Genomic DNA, 21,574 nt, shown 5'->3' with positions numbered 1-21,574 from the left:
AGCGTAACTGTAATGCGTTTTTCTACTGAGACACATCTGGATGCGTCTCAGTAGTAGAATCTTATGCATCTCTCACAATGCAGGTCCTGAAACAGAAGCAGCTGGACAGTGCAGATGTTCAGCAGGTGTCTGTGCGAAGATTCTCCTCCTTTAGCCTGTTCTCCAGGAGCAGGGTCACTCCCACAGAGACGGACGAGCCATCGGAAGGGCAGTGGGTGGAGTACAGAAGTGCAATCTTTCCTCAGTACAGTGCCTTACTCAGGTATGCTGGAGAAAGGGTTCAATTAACTAGAGCAGATGAGCAATTTAGCTTCAGGATTGTTAAGAACTTCCATTTTTAAGGCAGAATTCTCACAAAGGTCAATTCTGTATGTTTTACCCACATGTTGTTACAAACCCATATGATATATTGTTTTTTTCTTCTTCTGTCAAACACAAAAGGTAAAGTTTTGAAGTATGTGTCACGCTGCTTTTTTTTTCTCCCATAAATTGAAAGCGAATGGGGACCAAGTGTTGTCAAACTCCAAAAAATATGAATAATATTAATAATAATAAAAAGCACCATAGAAGAACCATACAAGTCTAAATGCAAATCATGCTCTGAAAATATTTCACAGAAATATTCCATTGAAAATAATCACAGCCATGTGTAGTTCGGTATGGAATGGAAAAAAAGAGCAGCTTTGACATTCTGCGAATTCATATTTTTATTTATTGCAGAATGGGTGAATAAACTATGACAGAATTATCCTTTTTTGGGTTTAACTGCTTATTTAAGTCTTTTGCTTATGTCAGTATAATTAAACACTTTAATTGAATCATATTTCATTTAGCTAGCACTAACGTTTAGTCATTATCTCATTGTATTTATAATTAATAATTCAATTCTAATTAATTTAATGAATGCATTTCAGAGACAATCTTGGTCCCATTAGAGTGGACGAGGTGCTCAGCAGCTTTGACAACACGGGAAATGTCTGTGAGTATCCCTTCTATGCATGTCCGTGTGTTCTTACAACAGTTTAGATTTTTTCTCTGAAACTGATCACATAGAGGTGATTTGTGTTCTTTTAATGCAGTCTGCCTACTTTCTGATTATGAATGAACAATATTTCACTGTAATCTTAAACGGAGCATATGCTATGGCAGGCAGCAGGGGGTCAGATCAAGCTGCAGCTCCATCATGCACCAGAGGCAGGCACACTTGAGCCTTAGAAGCACCTAATTATAAGCCACTTATTGACTCCTGCTGTCTGTGCCAGGAGTATTGTACTTCTGAACAATTAAATAGGCAGAGTACATTTCAGGGAAATTTAAAGCAAGTATTTAAGTTGGCCAAAATGATACTTTATAAGTGAATATAGGTGACTGAACAAAGTTGCAGAATCAACAGGTAGCAGATAAAGTGAACTGATTTATTGTTTCCCATGAATGGTAATTCCTGTGTACTGTAAATATATTTATGCCATCTCTTTGTATTAAATACTCTTTCATGATATACACTATTGTTCAAAAGTTTGGGGTCAGTAAGAGGTTTTTTTTTTGTTTTTTTTTTTTTTTTAAATACAATTTTTCAGCAAGGATGGTGAAAGGTAAAAAGTGGCAGTAAAGACATTTCTAATGTTACAAATGCTGTTCTTTTGAATTTTCTATTCATCAAAGAATCCTGAATAAAATGTATCACAAATTCCACAAAAATATTAAGCAGCACTGTTTTTAACATTGATGATAATAATAAAAAAGCATTAAGTACCAAATCACAAGCATATTTAGAATGATTTCTGAAGGATCAAGTGACACTGGAGTAACGGATATTAAAAATGTAGCTTTATCATCAAAGAAGTAAATAACTTTTTGCAATTTATTAAATTAGAAAACATTTGAATGATTTTTCAAAATACAATTTTATTGTACTTTTGATTGAATAAATGCATCCTTGGTAAACATTTAAACAAAAAACAAAACTAACTTTTACAGACCCCACACTTTATACAGTATATACAACTTTAGATGTCTGTTGGACCTGTGCAGCAGAATATTGTGCAGCAATTTATCAAGACAATTTTGCAAGACAAAACACAGTAACTACTATTTTGACCAAAACTAGTGAACTTTGAACTTAGCTCTTAGGCCATGAGCTATACTGTGACAGACTGGTTTGGCTCAACTATGCTCAGATTCAGAGAAAATAAGGAGTAAAACATATGAAACCAAAACAAAAATTGAAGCCATTTTCCTTAAGTTTAGCAATTATAATCACTGTGTTTTGCCATTAAAGTGCAGTATTGAAGGGATAGTTCATCCAAAAATGTAAAATCGGCTATAATTTATTCACCCAAGTTGTTCCAAACCTGTATGACTTTCATTGTTCTGTTGAGCACAAAAGGAGCTTTAGGTAGATAAACCAGTGCCTCAGAAAATGTTATTGCAGTTGATCTGTTTTAGTAAAGGAAAGAGACTGGTCCTGTGCAGGTTTCCAGTGGCTTGTAGACTGATATGTCTTGAAATATTTGGCTCTTTTACTGGATTAGTGAAAAGGGGCAGCATGGCTCTCCTCTACGGCAGGGTCATCGTTTCTCTTTTCAGACCTTCCTCTCAACCACTCTTAATTGATCTTACGCATTGGTAAGTCCAAACATCTCCCCCTATGTCCTTGTCAGCTCAGCTGGGCAAGCGCATTGTCTGCTAACGGGGGTGCCCCATGTATTACCCACCCCACATACCCAGTTTAAAATCCTCGTCTGAGGATTTGACAAGCCGAAAGGTCTCTATGTCCTCTGAGGCACTGAATGTGAATTAGCTATCCAAATGTATGGATTACGGTGATCCAACTTGTCAGGGTTGGAAGGGTTGACGGTGCTGTGGGTTTAAGTGCTGTTGTTTCCAGCAGGGATCAAGAGGGACACAAAAGGTCTTATCTGAACATGCTGGGTGGACGTGAAGAGCTTTAGAGAGGCTTGTTGACCACTGGTTTGGATTCAAACATCAGCTCTTCCACTGTCATGTGCTTGGGTCAGAGTTGGTTAAAAACTGTAGAGGAAATGTAGTTGTAGTATACATGGTCTGGAATAGTGATACTGATTTTCGAGGAGCTCTTTGCAGACAGATGATGTAGTTACCGCATCTACCAGCAGGTGCGAACGAGACAATAGGTGCTTTCACACAAAAAGTATTTTCCAGAAAATTCATGTGTGAACAAAGCGTGAGATTACCAGTATAAGCATGCAAGAAATCTGCTTTGGAACAGTCTTTAAGTTTGTGATTTCTCCACAGGGTTTACAGTAAACTCTGGTGCTTTTTAATAGTTTTTCTTTGAAATGTTATATATGGCTAGGTATCATTAATTATTGCTTCGGCTTTGCAGTTTGTCCCTGCATCACCAAAGAAGTCAAAAAATGTTGTCAAATTGGACGGATAGTGAAAATAAAGTGGTTCTTATTTAACAATTACTGGTATTTTGGTGCTGATGTGTGAATGTAACAACAAAAAGCTAAATACACTGTTACTTGAGCTGATACATTTACTGTAAAAAGAAATCAATTGGCAAATATGTGAAAGCGGCCTTTATTATCCAGCCAAAACTTTGCTGTTTAACTCCTACTCATTTGCAAGGTTGGATTGCAATTGTTGACTAAGCATCAAACAACCGACTGGTTGATTAGTGAGGTAAGCTAGTTAAAGGTGCAATAGGTGATTGTTTTCAGAATTTTTTTTTTGTTATGCTGATTGAAAGTCTCTTCACATCCCGATAGCAATCATTAAGTTAAGTGGTCTAAATGTATTTATCTGTATTTATATATTCTGTGGAAGGCGTAGGACCAAGAAATGTTCGTCCAATCAAAACGCTCGGTCCGAGCTTTTTAATTGGCTTTCCTACCTGCCTGTCAATGTATGTATTAGCATACTTCTGCGCACCCTGTTCGCGCAGACAGGATACGTCATCAGCGCGTTGACGCACGCTGTGCAGACAGAGCGAGAATGGCAGACAAACATCAACAACCCGATCTTCCTTCCTGATATTGTAGTACTTTTTTCAAGTTTTCTCACCAGTGAATGACACATGATGTAGCCCAGCGGTTCCCAATTCCTGTCCTCGCGCCCCCCCCAGCTCTGCATATTTTGCATGTCTCGCTTAGTTAACACACCCGATTCAGATAACCAGCTCATTAGAAGTGAGCTACGTGCATGAACTGTGTTCCGATCGATATGATCCCCACACAGTGTTCATTGCTCCCTACTTTCTGAGCAGGGGAAATCCGTTGAAGTTTACTTCACTTCAGAACATTCATTCACGGATTTGCGCTGCACAGCGTCTTCACACACATTACACTGACACACACACACGTCTTCACATCCAGTGCGAGGACTGGAACTGGGAACCGCTGATGCAGCCTATTGTAGTAATGTTGTCTGTGGTATTCTGGTCTGTGAGTGTATATGCGTTCAGGGGGCGTGGCTTTGGACAGCGGTTGCAGGGAGGGTGGGACGTTCGCTTTCAGTGCTATCAGGCTAAAGTTAGCATTTTCCAAGATCTCCTACTGCACCTTTAACACTTATTTTTCACAAAATACTACCTCAAAATGCAAGCCTCAGTGGGTATAGGTAGGATACTCTCAGCCAGTCTAGTCAGGGTCTTTATCCTGCGTCCAAAACATTCTTCAGAGGGGTCACATGATGAGGTGGAGGAACTGATCCCCACTGAAATCACCACATTCAGGCTTAACCGGTCAGTGCTCCGTCTCAGCTGGGTTTCCTCAGAATCCATGCATTTATCACGAATCCATGTGTGATTGTGACTTTTTCATAGCTTAATAAGTGTTATTAGTGTGTGTGTGTCTTTTCATTTGAATCATGTGTTTGTTTGTGTGTGTCCAGTGGTCTCCACTTACATGCCCGTCTGTTCTACCCCCTGCTTGGGCAATTATGTAGATTAGGGGACCCGGTGTACTCATTGCTCAGATTGAGGCTGTCCAATGAGGCCTGTTTAGACCTGCAGAGGTCAGAGGTCTGGCTCTCCATCTCTGCCTTGTTCTGCTCTCCTGTGTCGGTGAGAGTTAATTAACGCTGCTCTCAGACTGTTTACAGGACGGCTCGCTGACCAGACTCAAGCCCTCATTACTGCAGAACGGCCTGTTGAACGTGTGCAAGCAGAGTCCAAAATTAACACTCACCAAACACCAAATGCCAGTCAGAACGGTCTTTTGTGAATGAATAAAACAGTTTCTCGCCAATTTGCTAAATATTTTATTAGGAACTACCTCATTATTGTAAGCAACGTGAACAATTGAAATCAGTCAAATTGAATATATAATTATCCACCATATCACTTTGTCACTTTCTATGTGACTTTATTTTCATAGTATTATGACTTTAATCTCATAGTACCATTCATTATTCTCATAATTTTGATTAAAATGTTAAAAAGTTTAAACTGTAGGATTCTGTTGAGATTAGAGGACTGTTGAGATTAGTTTTTCCTATCTCAATTATACTATATTATTATACTACACTGGGAAAAAAATTATTCATTGAATTGACTACATTTTTTAAGGTAAGTGGTTGCAATCAATTTATTAAAAAATATAAATTTTTTACTGCTCCTGGAGATTTTTTACAATAAATTTTTTGACATTTAAATAAACAAATTTAGTGTACTAACTCAACATATATTTTTTTTAATGTAGCTAAAATAAATGGTTTGCAACCACTTAAAAAATTTAGTATAATAATTTTTTCAGCTGTATTATACATTTTTTGTTACATTGTGACACTACAATCTGACTGGTAAATATTCTCAATTTATACAAAGTTAATTTTGAAAACTTTGAACACAAATCTCCCAAAGCTCATCATAGACCGTGAAAGTGCCTTCAGTCAGTGCCACTGGTGAAAAGGCCAAGAACTACTTTCATGAAAAAGCCACCTACAGGAAATATTGTCTGCGTTTGAGTGACCCAGAACTGACCGGGACTCTGTGCTGAATGATAAATGACTGACCCAGATTAAAGTCATTATGTGAAGCATTATTATAAAACATAATGTTCTTTTTCTGGCTATGTGCAAGATGGCATTATAAAAGGATTTGCTTTATAAGCATTAGTATAGAAGCAAATGTTCTTAATCATGGCTACAGGGTCAGCAGTGGGGCGAGCAGTATCAGAGCTAAGAGATGTGATAAAGGGAACCCTGAAGGAAAGAAATTACAATACTAGCCTTTGCAGGGATATTGTGCGGGGTGTAATGCCACAGTAATTACCAACATACCTTAGCAGCCAGGTAACACTTTTTCTTTTGTTGCAAAGGTCCCTTCTAGTCTGGAATTAGAAGGGAGAGGGGGTGGATGAAGAAAGTAATAACACCCGAAATTCACACTCCAGACTTGATTATTAGACTTGTCCTCCATCATTTTTCAAGTTTTATGCACCTTTTGCCTCTCATGCATTACATTTTTGACTTTTCACTTGCCTGTGAACTAACTAGCCTCAAAGGTAACGCTAAACTTTGATGAGGGAAAGACTTGATTTAATTTTTTATGGAGTTTGCACAATTTTTGTCTTAACACTAACACACTAAAACCTTCCAAATGCAGCAGTGTTGCCAGGAAGAGTCTAACGTATATTTTGCATATTCTAGGAAGTGCAAAGATTAAGTTTAAGCAAGGGAACTTAGACTTATGCCACTAGTATCTTGATGTTAAATAAGCTAGTTGATATTTTTTGTTTTCATAATTTAACAGACACAATCTCTGGATTTATTATTGATTAATAAAAAAGTAATGTATTAAAATCTTCTTGCCAAATCAGAATGGGCTAATTAATACTCAGCCTTCTCCATTTAGTGACATCACCACCCACTTTTATCAGATGATATTTACATGATACTCCAAGCTACTTCAAAGAATACCATGGTACATGTGCAGAAACTATGGTTGTACGGTGATGCATGTTCCATAGTACCATGTCCAAAGAACCATATTAGCACTGTGGTACTTTTAAGCACTTTTATTTTTTTGTACAGAGAACAACAGGTTACCCATAGGCCTCTATTTCTCTGTGAGTGTGTCTGTGTGTTTCTGTGCTCCCATTGGACTTGTAAGTGATTAAAGGAGTAGTTCACTTCCAGAACAAAAATGTACAGATAATGTACTCACCCCCTTGTAATCTAAGATGTTCATGTCTTTCTATCTTCAGTCGTAAAGAAATTGTTTTTTGAGCAAAACATTTCAGGATTTCTTTCCATATAATGGACTTCTATGGTGCCCCCGGGTTTGAACTTCCAAAATGCAGTTTAAATGGAGCTTCAAAGGGCTCTAAACGATCCCAGCTGAGGAAGAATGGTCTTATCTAGCGAAACAATCGGTTATTTTCTAAAAAAAATAAATGTATATACTTTTTAACCTCAAACGCTCGTCTTGTCTAGCTCTGCGTGAACTCAGTTTTTTTCCCCAGTGCATGACAGTTAGGGTATGTTGAAAAACTCCCATCTCATGTTTTTCCGTTTTTTTTATTTGGAGTTTAAAAAAACTTGGCATGTTCACTTTGTAAACACTGGATCGGTACTTCTGCAGTGATGTAGGACGATTTTGTAGTTGGAGGGGAAAATGAGATGGGAGTTTTTCGACATGGACATACCCTAAGGGGCCATTCACATAACGCGTCTTTTGCGCACTCAAGTTTGTTATTTCAAATGTAGACACGCGGCAGGCGCGCTCATAATTGAAGCGACGTGGTCGCGATGCACTCATTTTTTCCAGGCGCTTCCACGATAAAAGCATTAAAATTTTTCAGAATGCCATAAGTGCACCACGGGTCATGTGACAAGAACCAACCAATCAGCTTCATCCTTTCCCGTAACAACATTGAAAGCTCAGCCAAGATAAAGGAACAGCTGACCATAGCTGTACAGGGATAGCCATTTTTAAATAAATTTAGTAACAGAGCTAGTGCAAGCGATTTTTAGTGCTGCAAATGCATTTATCCTTTGCTGAAACTTATGCATCTTCATGGAGAGTGCAGGTCATGGTTGCTTAGCAACGGCAGACGCCCCCGGAGCGCAAGCGCCCGAAGGCTTTGGGGGGAAAAAGCAGAAAGTGGTGCGCCTAGCGTTTTCCACGCATTTTTAGACTCGACATGTGAACGGCCCCTAACTGTCATGAACCGGAAAAAACAGAGTTCACGCAGAGCTAGACAAGAAGAGCGTTTGAGGTTAAAAAGTATATAAATTGTAATTAAAAAAAAATAAATAACTGATCGTTTCGCTAGTTAAGACACTTCTTCCTCGGCTGGGTAGTTTAGAGCCCTTTGAAAGCTGCATTTAAACTGCATTTTGGAAGTTCAAACTCGGGGGCACCATAGAAGTCCATTATATGGAAAGAAATCTTGAAATGTTTTCCTTAAAAAACATAATTTCTTTACGACTGAAGAAAGAAAGACATGAACATCTTGGATGACAAGGGGGTGAGTACATTATCTGTACATTTTTGTTCTGGAAGTGAACTACTCCTTTAATGTAATGTAGTTAATTTGTCTCTCATTTCTCTGTGTCTATCAGAGTGCACTTTTCTGTCATCACATTGGTCCGTTTGTGGAACCCCATCAATGTTCGTATTCACCCTTTCGAGCCCCCCGCCCCCTGGTTTGCCTAGCAACCATGCCAGGTCTCCAGCAACCCTAATGTACTTGATGATGTTTTAAAACAAATAGATCATTTATCTGATTAGCGTCTTGGTGGAGAACAAGGCATGTGAATAGCCACCTCTTCCTCAGAGCTTGGGCAGCACTCCAAAAATGACTCCCGGGAGGGACGTGTGTGCGTGTGTGTGTGTTGTCTGAATGTATGTTTGTCTGCAAAGCACTCAATGTAATGACTCTCACACACTTATTTTTATAAGTGCTGTCTCTTGGTTTACATGTATGTCAGCTAATTAGCAGGGCTAACATGCCTAATGTGTGTTTTTTTCCATAGGCTTTTATGTTTTTAGAAACATTAATTTATGTTAATATTTATTTTTAGTTTAAAACTCATATCCTTTATTCTTATATGATGGAAAATTGATCATAACAAATGCATCTGTCTCTTATTTAATTATAAGTAAAAAAACAGGGGTTTAAACATTTATTTTGAATTGATTCATATTATAATATATTACCATTTTATCTCCTTTTATGCCCTAATTTTGGTCAGTATGAGTTTCAATAAGTCGATAAGTCTTTTAATTTTATGGCCAATAACTAATAAATGGCCATCAAATTCTGTACTATTTGTCTAAATAAAAAATAAGACACTGAAAACTAAAATCAATAATTTTAAGTTTTGCAAGTGATTGTAGGCATCCCAACAATATATTTTACAATATGTGAAGTTGATATTCATTTTGAGACCATTTAACAGTAGTATTAAATTATTTGTGTTTTTAAGTTTAAGTGCATTTGAGATGATGGCAAGAGTAATCTAAATATAAAAATAGTAGACATGGGCATGAACACACACACACACACACACACACGTTTGTACTGTATTTTGTATCGCCCTACACTAACCCTACACCTAAACCTGCCCCTCACTGGAAACTTTCTGCATTTTTAGATTTTCAAAAAACTTCATTCTGTATTCTGTCTCTTCATTCTGTAAGCTTGTTTCCTCATGGGGACCTATAAAATGTCCCCACAAGGTCGAAAGTTACTGGAATTACTATCCTTGTGGGGGCATTTGGTTCCCATAACGTGATAAATACCAGGTACACACACACACACACACACACACACACAAATATATATATATATATATATATATACAGTATATATAATAAATATTTTTTTTAATTTGTACTAAATCATAATTCACTTCTCTGAAGTTGAGGATGCTCAGAATGAGTTGGTAAGTTTTACTTTGACCACTTAGATTGCGTACGTTATCTGTCAAAAAAACAACTTTGTTTAATGGTTGTCAAGGTCAATTCTGTAAGGTTGCAGGCATTAGTGAAGAGTGCTGAGTCGCTCGGTGTCTCAGTGACAGCTGATCGGGGGCTTCTGGGCCCCGAAACACTCCCCCTTTCCAGCCCAACCCTCTCCCCCCAGCTGGACTCGGTGCAGCCTGCCTTTTGTATTTGACCAGCCAGCCCAAAAGCTGGGGGCCGGTACGGCTCAGAGGGAGAGCCAGTGAGGAGAAAAGAAGCGAAGAAAAGGAGAGAAGTAATTACGTCCAGTCATTGAGTTCTGAAGATCCCCCCCAGGTTCATTACAAGGGGCCCTGCACTGGCGACAAAACGTCGGCCATTTGGAGCGAAAGGAGCAGGAATGTTTTGGAGGAATATGACACCTCCAGATCCCTGCGCTGGTAAGAGAAGCAAGATTAAGAAGCCCACACCCCCTGGTTTTGGGTCGCGCCACAGAGGAGTTGTGTAGAAGCGGGCTGATTGCTTGGCTTGCCTATTGTCTGCACTTTTTCATATGTACAGCAAGCCGCTTCACATCACTAGCTTTTCAAGACAGGACAGAGACCCCACACTTTTGCTTTTTTTTTTACACATCTCTTTTTTTTTTTTTTTTTCCAAACACTCTAGGTAGTATTTATGTCTTAATGTTAAAGCAGTTCCCCCAAAATGAAAATTGCCATCATTTACTCACACTCATGTTGCTCCAAACCTGCATGACTTTGATATGTTACACCTTAGTATTTTTTTTTGGATCCAGCCAATGTTGGACCCTAATTTTGTCCATCCAGTTTTGACCTCATTGACTTTCATTTTATGGAGAAAAACATTCTTCAAAATATCATCTTAGTGTTTGGCAGAAGCCAAAAATTCATACAGATTTGGAACATCATGATGGTGACTAAACTTTCTGGCCTAGTTGTGAATGAGTCTAGTGAATGGATTCTGGTTCAGCCACTGTGCCTCGTTTCTACCTTCTCACCCAGCTCAAAGCGGCCCACCTCTGTTCCAGCAGGTTGGTTCCTGTCTCATTGTCTTAGCGGAGCCATGAGGGGACGTAATCTTCCGCAGAAAGGAGAAGTCATTTATTAGTCCCAGTCCAGGGGTTCATGCTTCACAGAATGCATTGAGGGTGGGCCGACCAATCAGAACGCAGAATTAGGGGAGTGCGGTGGGGGTGACGTTGCTGCTTCTTTCACCCACCTCTTCCTGCCCATCTGGCCCAAAAGGATTATGGGGGATTGATGTAGTGCTGGTCCAGTGACCAGATGATGCCAAGCCTCCCCACTGAGCTTTTTAGGTACGTGCCTGTAAAGCCCATGTCAAAAAAAGAGCCTTTCAAATGTAACACAAATGTACGTTTTGGTAGAAACCGTGCACGTGATCTTCACATATCTGACCGGCGTTTGAGAGACGCACTATTGTTTTGTAAGTACACCAGTTAAAGAGCCTGCCAACACCCCTTCTCCAGTACACAATCACATCACACTCTGTATAACAGTTTGTGGCACACAAAGATGCACACAATGATACTCGTACACGCACACACACCCACATTCCCTCCAAACAATCCAGTCGATGCTTTTTCGCTGCTTTGCCAAGTGGCTTTTTACAACTGTTCCACAATGGAGAAGCTAATTACTGTAGATTTGGAGAGCTGGTTAATTGATCGTGCTAGCGTCCTAATTGCATCTCTCTTACCTGGGGCCTCTGAAATGGCAGTGAATGCCTCTCATATGACCTCTGTGTTTTGACACAGTGAGAAAAACACATTGCCGAAACTCTTCACAGGGATACTTGTGGAGAGAAGGCATGTTTATTTAGGTGTTTTTTTGAGATCGGACGTTTTTAAACCTCTCGTGGTGGTTATACGGCGGGCTGTGCTCTAATTGTTTTAGCTGTTTTAATTGTCTGACGAGTGTCCAGTTGGGGGCACTCTCATACTTTGCAAAATAGTTTGTTTGGCCTTATCTGATCGGACAAACATTCACCTGTTGTTCGTTCCATTTTTAATAGATCCAAAAACATCTGGTTTATTAGAAATTCTGCCCTCTAACTTTCTGGAACTTTGCGTGGTTGTATTTACCAATCAAACAAATGAGTTGCCACGTTGATAAAATTGCAGCGGCTAACATGCTAAATTGACGCTTAATTCCTCTCATGCTGAAGATATTAATTGAGGAGTGTCACATTACGTTGCATGAAGAGGTAATTCAGTCTATCTGAACTCGCACACTCGCTCACTCTCATTTTAATGCTTGTGCGCGCACTGATGATGTGCCGTTGCCCTCGCTGCGAGTGTGAGCTGAAACCCATAGCGTGCTCCAAAGTGGGGCATCACTAATCAATGCGAATCATTTAAGTCCATTCTCTCCGGTGCCTCAAAACCCAGTGTTTTAGCAATCAATTCAAAACAAGTGCCATCGGCTTTTCCAGTCCGCAGTGCACGTAGCTATGCGGGCAGATATTCGTAGGTAACGAATACGGCTGAACTGGGTAGGAATGCGAGCGTATGTGTGTGTGCGTCTGTGTAAGCGCACGCATGTTTTCCGCCGTTTTTTCTCTTCAGTTAAACGCCCGTCTACATTTGTGTGTACTCTTGTGTGTATACAAGAGCTCTGCATCAGATTGAATTAGCCAGTATTGTCCTGCTCACTAAAAGGGGGCTATGCTATTAGCAACCTTTCTAAGGACCGCCGCATCCTGCACCAGGCAATCAGATCACTCAAGAGCCTCTTTCCCCTGCCGTGACCTGGGCTCCGGGTCTGCGTCTGCTAAAGACCGCTTCTCTAATGTCCCTCTCCAGCCTCTACTAAGCCCCCACCAGCCAGCGGCGAGCCCCCTGCGTCCTTCACCTCACACAGGGGAAGAAAGACAAGGTCACGCACATGGAGAAATAAAGGAGAAATGATTCCTATTCAATTGAGGTGAAGCATTCCATTTAGCAGCTAGCCCCGGGCTGCCATCGGGAGAGAGCTCTAACTGGCCAGTGCATGCACCATGCACATTGCCCAACTGTGGGTGCGCGTTATTTAGAGAGACTGAATGCATGGCTTTGACAGGCTATTACTGTAAATAATGAAGAGATTGGCTGCAGATATGAAGCGATCAGACACAAGCTTGTGGCCATGAGAGAGAAACTGAGAGGGTGTGGAACGGAAGGACAGTTGTATTCATATAAGACGCATTCTTTTCTGCTGTCTATTGTTGCTCGTCTTTGTGTCAGTCATGCCTAAAACTCTTGCAAAAAGTACTATTAATAGAAATTAAGGTACAGTTATGGTATCTGATGGCAGTGTCATGGTATTTTCATGTATATTATGGCACTGAATGACATTCATATTCATATATTTATGCTTATGATATTCATGTGGTACTCCAAAGTATGTCAAAGAAGATGCCAAAAATGTCAAGTCAATCATTTATATGGTAACATGAGCAGGAAAAGCATGCAATGAAAAAAAAACATGCCATGAAAAACATCCCATGAAGCCATGCCAATGGCATATTTCACTCCAAAAAATTATTTATTTATTTATTTATGTATTTATTTATTTATAAACCGTACAAATTTTTCTTAATAAACATATATAAAGAATCCCATGAAAATATGGTCATGCCATATTTTACACCAAAATCAAATGTAACATTTTTATTTTTAATCAATAATTTTTGTAAATATTTGTGTATAAACAAGTGGGTTTTTTTCCCAGGAAAATTGGCTCATGTCATTTCACACCAAAATCAAATGGGGAAAAATAAGCAATTTTATAATTTACTTATTTTTAATCAATATTTTTTTAAATAAATAATTTGCACATTTCACACCAAAATCAAATGGGGCTACATTTATATATTTTTTAATAATTAATCATTTTTGTAAAGAATTGTGCATAAAGAAAATTTTAATTTTAAATTTGCATTGTGATATTTTTGTAATAATTAAGCATTACCATAATGTGTCTGGACATTTTACTTTTTTTTTTTTTTTTTTTTAGTTGGTACTATTTTCAGTGGTTATTCTCTGTATATTAATTGTAAAATTTAATTTAATAATGTATTTAAGAAAAATATTAATTTTCTTTCATCTCAATAATTCAAATAAAACATTAAATAATTTCATTTAATTTGGGGGCTAAATGTGACTTTTCACAAAAAGTTTGCCAAAGCCATAATACCATGGTGCTTTTTTAAAGTGACACTTTCTAATTGGGCTCCAGGATTCAGACCGGTCGAAGAAAAGGGTGAAGGTGTAGGAGGGGTTTATGGGAGGAAAGATTAATCTCTTGAGTAGACACGCTGCTTCTTGTCTGGATATTCAGACATTCATTATTAATATTGATAGAGATGGACAGCAAAAGAAAAGGACAGTGAGAGGTTGAGAGATGCCCAGTACTGGCCTCTATCTCTCTCTCACACACACACACACACACACACACACACACACAGGGTCAGTAATAACAGCGGGCAGGCTCCATTACTCCCACAGTCGGAGTGTTAAGTGCTGTCCTGGTGTCAGTGGAAGATCGATGGCCAGTACTGTGTCGCAGTCAACGCAGCCCTGCCAAACAGCTTCGAGGTCAGAGGTCACTCAGCCAGACGGTCCAGAGGGCGTGGTGGCCCTTAGGGGGTGGCATCACCACAGCGACCCATCGATACCCAGGCGGGGCAATGGAGTGCTAATGCCCTGCTGATGGAGGAGCTCCCTGCCCCCGAGGACCATTAGAGAGAAACACACAAACACAAGTGTGCACATGATGCATTTACACCTCACTCTTCTTTTACAGATATATACATGCCGCTGCACATTAAAAGAGCGACCCGAGCGCACGATCGCTCTCCCCGAGCACGTCACCTTTGCTGTATTACACACTCATCAAAGACAAGCTTGCACTATTAATTTGGCTTGCGGTCTTGTGACAGTGACAAGTGCATTACAGATACTCACAGATATTGATCAGGTGCACATATGGCCAATCATTCCCTCAACTTTGCACGTCTGCCGAGACGGTTTGTCAATTATAATGTCTCACACACTAACCATTATAATTAAATACAAAAGGGGCATCGGGACTTCATTTTAAGTCATTGTATCTCACGCTAAGCAAAATCCACACTGACCACATTGCAAGTCTGGGAGTCAAGATTATTATGTATGGACCACAATACTAAGGGTCAATACCAATATAAGGGTCAATTTTTAAAATTTGAACTGAATAAATAAGTTATCCATTTATGAATGGTTTGTTAGGATAGGACAATATTTGGCTGAGATGAAACCATTTGAAAATCTGGAATCTGAAAAAAAATCTAAATATTGAGAAAATCGCCTTTAAAGTTGTCCAAATTAAGTTCTCAGCAATGTCATATTACTAATCACAAATTAAGTTTTGATATATTTACGGTAGGAAATTTACAAAATATCTTCATGGAACATGATCTTTACTTAATATTCGAATGATTTTTGGCGTAAAAGAAAAATCTTTTTTGACCCATACAATGTATTGTTGGCTATTGCTACAAATATACCTGTGCTACTTTTGACTGGTTCTGTGCTCCAGGGTCACATGTGTTAATAAATAATAATAAAAAAATATATATATTTTTTAATTATATTAAATATATTACATGTATTTATCTATATTATCATGTAAAACAAGAATTAAATTTTTGGCGTAAAAGAAAAATCTTTTTTGACCCATACAATGTATTGTTGGCTATTGCTACAAATATACCTGTGCTACTTATGACTGGTTCTGTGCTCCAGGGTCACATGTGTTAATAAATAATAATAATAAAAAAAAATTTTTTTTTTAAATTATATTAAATATATTCCATGTATTTATCTATATTATCATGTAAAACAAGAATTACCCACCTGTTTTGCTCTCATTCACTTTCAACTTGTGATATGTGATGGTGGATGGTGCAAATGCAGGTCTTTTGACCTAGCAGTGTTTTATTAACCTCTCAGAACCCACTATTGCAATTTTGTACATGTGTATTTGCCACTCACATTATTCATTTAGAGCCTTTTGGAAATGTACAAGCAGTTATGCACTGTGCAATTTTTCACCAGATCTTGACAGGTTGGTGCTCATATTGGTTTGAGTCCAGCTTGCAACCCAATTATTTCCTGTCTCTTCTTCATTTTATCATGCTAAAAAAGCCCAAAAACATGCCTGTTTCCAATCCACCAGATATATATATATATATATATATATATATATATATACGCACATACACTCAGGGGAAAAGTGTATCATTGTTTAGACAGAATTTGTATACAAATTGCAAAAAATTATGTTTTATGATTATTTCACTCTTTGTTTAGATTATCATAATTTTTTATGTAATATTCGTTATCATAGATTCATATTTTAAACTGAAAATTGAGAGCCTGTGGACAAGGGTAAAACATATAAAACGTTACAAAAAAATGAATATGAAAATGGCAAAATTAAATTATGAAGGTTTATAGTTTCTGACCCATACATTTATTACACTTATTTTCATACCCTAAAATGTCTTAAAATAAGTGTTGCTTAATCTTTGTCCATGTAATGTCCTGTATTGATTTTTATTTTTATTATTTTTTTAATTTAAGTGTCCTACATAGTGTCCCAAGTTGAAAGAAACTTTTTATTTATTAAATTTGGGGTGTGAAAAAGCTTCAAGATCACAACAGTTATGATATAAAAGTTTCTGTCTTGCTGTACCTCCTCTGACCTGAAGGTGGTAGCAGCTGCAACATTTTAATGAAATGTAAACTAAGAAAATGGACCCTAAAATATCCCAGCCTGAGAAGGAGTGTGTCTTTTTTCTTCTTTAAGTTTTCTTTTTCAAAGGTTTTCCTGTGGCCTAACGTCATCGTCTGGTAGGCTTTAGGTTAAGATAGTTAATAAAACCTCTCAGACCAGGATGAGCACATTTCATGGATTCAGAGGGATGGTGTTTTTTAATATGAATACGAATACATCTTTTTTTTTTTATCTAAAGAACCTGCTTAATCGTGCTTTATTTTACAGTTGCCTAATTATTTAGCCAACCCTAAAATTGGCTTTTTTGCCACACGTAGCCGGACTGAGGTTTGTTTGATTTTTGAAGTGAAGCATGTTGATATTTTTGATACCAAATGGAGGGGAAGAGAAGAAGGAATGGAGCGATTGAAGTGAATAGATTACATTAGTTCTTTCCCCACTCGACCGAATGATACGCATTGGGCCTGTTAACATTACAATCATCAGCTCGTTTTCCACACACTTGTTGGGTTGGATTATGCTATGCGTGTGTGTGTGTGTGTGTGTGTGTGTGCGCGCGCAGTTGTGTTTATATGTGTGTGTGTGTGTGTGTATATGGCCATACAGCCTTAAATAGAGCACTTTGACTCATGACAGCCTTTAAGACTCCTTTTAGAAACAAACCCATAGCTTCTTTCTCACTCTCCCCCACACATACACACACAAACGTAAACCTCCTGCTGCTATTTTGTTTTTCCTCTCCCTGTAAATTTGATCGGCAATGTGAGTAAATTATTTTAATTGGAAGCTATTCGGCGTAAGTATTAATCTGGATAATGAATGGTGCTATTTATTTAGCAAAAACTACCCAGAGCTTTTCTGTCTTATTGATGTCTGTTATTAGTACGTTTTGCAATAGCAAATTTATTTGGAAGTTAAAGTGTGGGGACAATTTTAGCAAGGAGATTAAATTTAGGTAATGTGAGAAGCAGGTGTTTACGGGGCGGGAGGGAGTTTTTTAACAATCTTTAGAGAGTGTGTAATTAGGTTTTATAATTGAAATGCCAATGTCATTTATCAAACAAATGAGTTATGCTTTTTTTTCTCCATGTTTTTCTACAATGACCAAATGAGGGGAGCCATAAAAAATAAAAAATAATGCTCACGTAGAGCTTCGAAAGCTTCTGGCAAAACAAAAGCTTTTTGCAAATCCTACATAAAGAGGGATGGATATTTACAATACCATTATCTGACCATTCTGAAAATGGATTTTGGAAATGATATTGGCATTTTTTCATCACATTTAGAAGATAATCGCATTATGCGTATATATAGACATATCTATATCTTTATATACTTTTTCTTGGATTGGATACATGCACAATAATACCATACAATTATGCAAATGCAATTGAACACCAGCAGTGTATATTAACAAACTCTCATACACGTGTTTTAAGGGATGACCCTCAGGATAGATGAATAAAAGTAGTGCTATGTAATTTGAGAGATGGCTTGAGCCAAGATAATCCTGAACAGATGATCATTTTGCTGGCAAATTTGATTGATAGAGGCAAAGAGCAGGAGAATTAGAGAGAGAAAAAGTGGCCTGGGATTTTTAGGAAGATTTAAAAGTAGTACACACACATGTCATCTCCCTGCTGAGGGGACACTCTCTCCGTTTCTTGTTGTGGTACCCCTTTTCCTCTCTCTCGTGGTCCCTCCATCCCCCCCTCACCCTCGGTGCCCTTTTAGTTGTTTCATTTTCACTCATCCTCTTGTTTTTCCTCTCTCTCTTTCTCTCTCAAGAGTGTTGGCAGTATAATCCTCAGCTTCAGGCTGTGTTGCCACAGAAACATCAATAATATTCCTGCTCAACAACATCTTAGTGCATTAAAGTGGTCATATGGAGTACACCTCTCTCCCTCACCCACTCTCACCCTATGTTGTGCGCATTTTTGGCCCTTTTTTTAGTTCCCTGTAATGCTTTTCCTGTAATTCCTAGGCAGAAATAGCATGTTGTGTGTGGACTTGGGAACAAAGGATGAGACTGAAGGATTGTTAGGATGCTCAGAGCTTTCCTCATCCTTCATTATCCGGAGCCTCGCACACTCTCGCCTCAGGTTAAAGGATGCAAGATCAGGGTACAGAGACTTTGACGCCGGTGTCAGGTCATTTGACACAAGAAGCCAATTGCATTTCATGTAGTATGCAGTTCCATTCTTTACTGTAATGAAATCAATGTAATGAAATATATACATATATATGTGCGTGTGTGTGTATGTATATATATATGATTTTTTTTACTCTGTGAAAAGTTGGAACCACAAGTAGCCTAAACAAAACTAAAGAACCAACAACTACATCTTGACTATCATTTATAAATTATACAGAAACTCAATGTTTGTTACATAAAGTTAATCATTAAAATTGTGTAACTGTTCCTGTCCTAGATATACTGTCCTATCAAAATAAATACAAAAATGGCAAAAATAAATCTTAAAAAAAAAAAAAAGTAGCTATACTCTTGTTGTCTATAAGCTACACTCTTAAAAATAAAGGTGTTTCACGATGCCATAGAAGAACCTTTTTGTCTAAATGGTTCCATAAAGAACCTTTAACATCTGAAGAACCTTTCTGTTTCACAAAAGGTTCTTTGTGGTGAAAGAAGGTTCTTCAGATTACAAAAAGGTTAGAAAGAGATGGTTCTTTAAAGAACCTTTGACTGGATGGTTCTTTGTGGAACCAAATATGGGTCTTCTATGGCATCGCTTGAAGAACCTTTTGAAGCACCTTTATTTTTAAGAGTGTATTTCGTACATCACACTTAAAATTATAGAAATATAGCATGTGAAATTAAACTAACTGGCAAAGATATGATATTATAGATATTTATTATCTATATTTTCTATCAATGTTTCCATTATGTTTCAATTTGACAATTTGTTTCCCACTCGCAAATATGACTTTATTGTGATTATGATATTTCAAAACTACGTTACAATCAAAATGGAATAAAATCTTATCTTATTTTTTCTATTAATATTGTATTATCCATATCATTTTCTTGCCACATTGCCATGGATACGTTTCATTCATAAATGTGTCAATTACAGTAGTTATGTTTTATATTTTTTCTTTAAAATTTCATTGAGACTATTAATCAGACGTAATATCAAAAACCTTGATTTTTTAAATGTCTTTCTTGTCTCATTATTTGATTGAGCTGTCAAAGGTTAAGACATTTTTACAGAAATAGGATTAAAAAAGGAAAATTATTAAAAGGATTTATATTTTCATTTCTGTAATTACACCACTGCTGAATTAAGCATGCAACTTAGTGAGATCATGTGACAGCAATGTAGAAAACTACTGTATGAAGCATACTGTATGTTTTTGCATGCTATATACTGTTTCACGTACTGTTTGCATACTATGTAAACACAGTTCAGTGGTCAGTAAGCAGAGAATTCCCTTAGTATTCCCTTCCAAACCGACTAACCTGTGTTTGTATGCACCTGTTGGCACTACGCACAAGCCACATTTATTTGAGCAGTGTTATAGTAACTACAGTATCCTCAGGCACATTGGCCTGCTCAACCGTGGCTTTGTCTCTGTGTGGGGTTAAGTGTGTTAAGACATTTTTACAGAAATAGGATTAAAAAAGGAAAATTATTAAAAGGATTTATATTTTCATTTCTGTAATTACACCACTGCTGAATTAAGCATGCAACTTAGTGAGATCATGTGACAGCAATGTAGAAAACTACTGTATGAAGCATACTGTATGTTTTTGCATGCTATATACTGTTTCACGTACTGTTTGCATACTATGTAAACACAGTTCAGTGGTCAGTAAGCAGAGAATTCCCTTAGTATTCCCTTCCAAACCGACTAACCTGTGTTTGTGTGTGTTTGTATGCACCTGTCGGCACTACGCACAAGCCACATTTATTTGAGCAGTGTTATAGTAACTACAGTATCCTCAGGCACATTGGCCTGCTCAACCGTGGCTTTGTCTCTGTGTGGGGTTAAGTGTGTGTGTGTGTGTGTGTGTGTGTGTGTGTTCCCTCTCACAAGCGATTGCACTATTTGCACCCTGGAATTCAGAATATATTTGTGGATCACGCACATTTGTTGCCCTCAACTACTCAGACTCCAAATCACAATTCACACAAACACACTCCCTCCTCCTCAACATTCAGCACCCAGTGTGTGTGTGTGTGTGTTTGCATACCAGTTTTGTGGAAAGCATTCTCACCGCTCCATTCACGGATGATCACACACACACACACACACACACACATACACACACACACACACACACACACACACAGTTGGGGGTATGTTCAGGCTGGGGATGTCATCATCACAGCAGCCAAATTATTCTGATTGACCGTCTGATTTCCTGATAGAAGGACTTCAGTCGTTAACAGAGGCAGGGGTCCCGCACTCCTAGTTCAACTTTAATCAAATGATTTGATTTTGCCTTTTATTATCTCTCCCGAGTGCTAAAATATCACCGGTGGTGGGCTTTTCAACTGCTGATGAGACCAGCCTCTCTGTGTTAGACTCTAGAAAGTACAAATGAGGGCTAGAGGGGACCAGAGCCCACTTCCTGTTATACTGCAGCTTGAACCAACCAAAGTCAGAGGACTGTCTAGACCTTGATTTTCAATTTCTGACATAAAGTCTCTTCCTTATGTGGTATATTCTGGTCAAAAGCCGCCCACTTATATAGTAAGACATCATCATACCTACTGGTGAAGTGACCAAACACAGTGTTTTTTTTTTATGCGCTGTTTATGGTCTTATTTGAAATATACACTATCGTTCAAAATTTGGGGGAGTGAGATTCCCCCCCCCCCCCCCCCACCAATATTTTTTTTTTTTTTTTTAAGGC

The 21,574-nt window shown here is 38.1% G+C and overlaps 1 protein-coding gene across 2 annotated transcripts in view; it reads left to right on the top strand.

Annotated features, from left to right (window-relative positions):
• The window catches only part of camkmt (calmodulin-lysine N-methyltransferase), a 106,783-nt gene that overhangs the window by 521 nt on the left and 84,688 nt on the right, over window positions 1–21,574 (top strand). For both annotated transcript variants that reach the window (XM_016295016.1, XM_016295015.1), the window contains exons 2-3: window positions 84–262; window positions 915–979. In XM_016295016.1, the coding sequence (XP_016150502.1) occupies window positions 84–262; window positions 915–979 (244 nt within the window). The remainder of the gene's footprint in view (window positions 1–83; window positions 263–914; window positions 980–21,574) is intronic.

The sequence above is a fragment of the Sinocyclocheilus grahami genome, unplaced genomic scaffold (genome assembly GCF_001515645.1).
Source record: "Sinocyclocheilus grahami isolate Dianchi unplaced genomic scaffold, SAMN03320097.WGS_v1.1 scaffold328.1, whole genome shotgun sequence".
Lineage (NCBI taxonomy): Eukaryota > Metazoa > Chordata > Actinopteri > Cypriniformes > Cyprinidae > Sinocyclocheilus > Sinocyclocheilus grahami.
The sequence above is the reverse complement of the archived record's forward strand: the minus strand, read 5'-3'. Positions and strand labels throughout refer to the sequence as shown.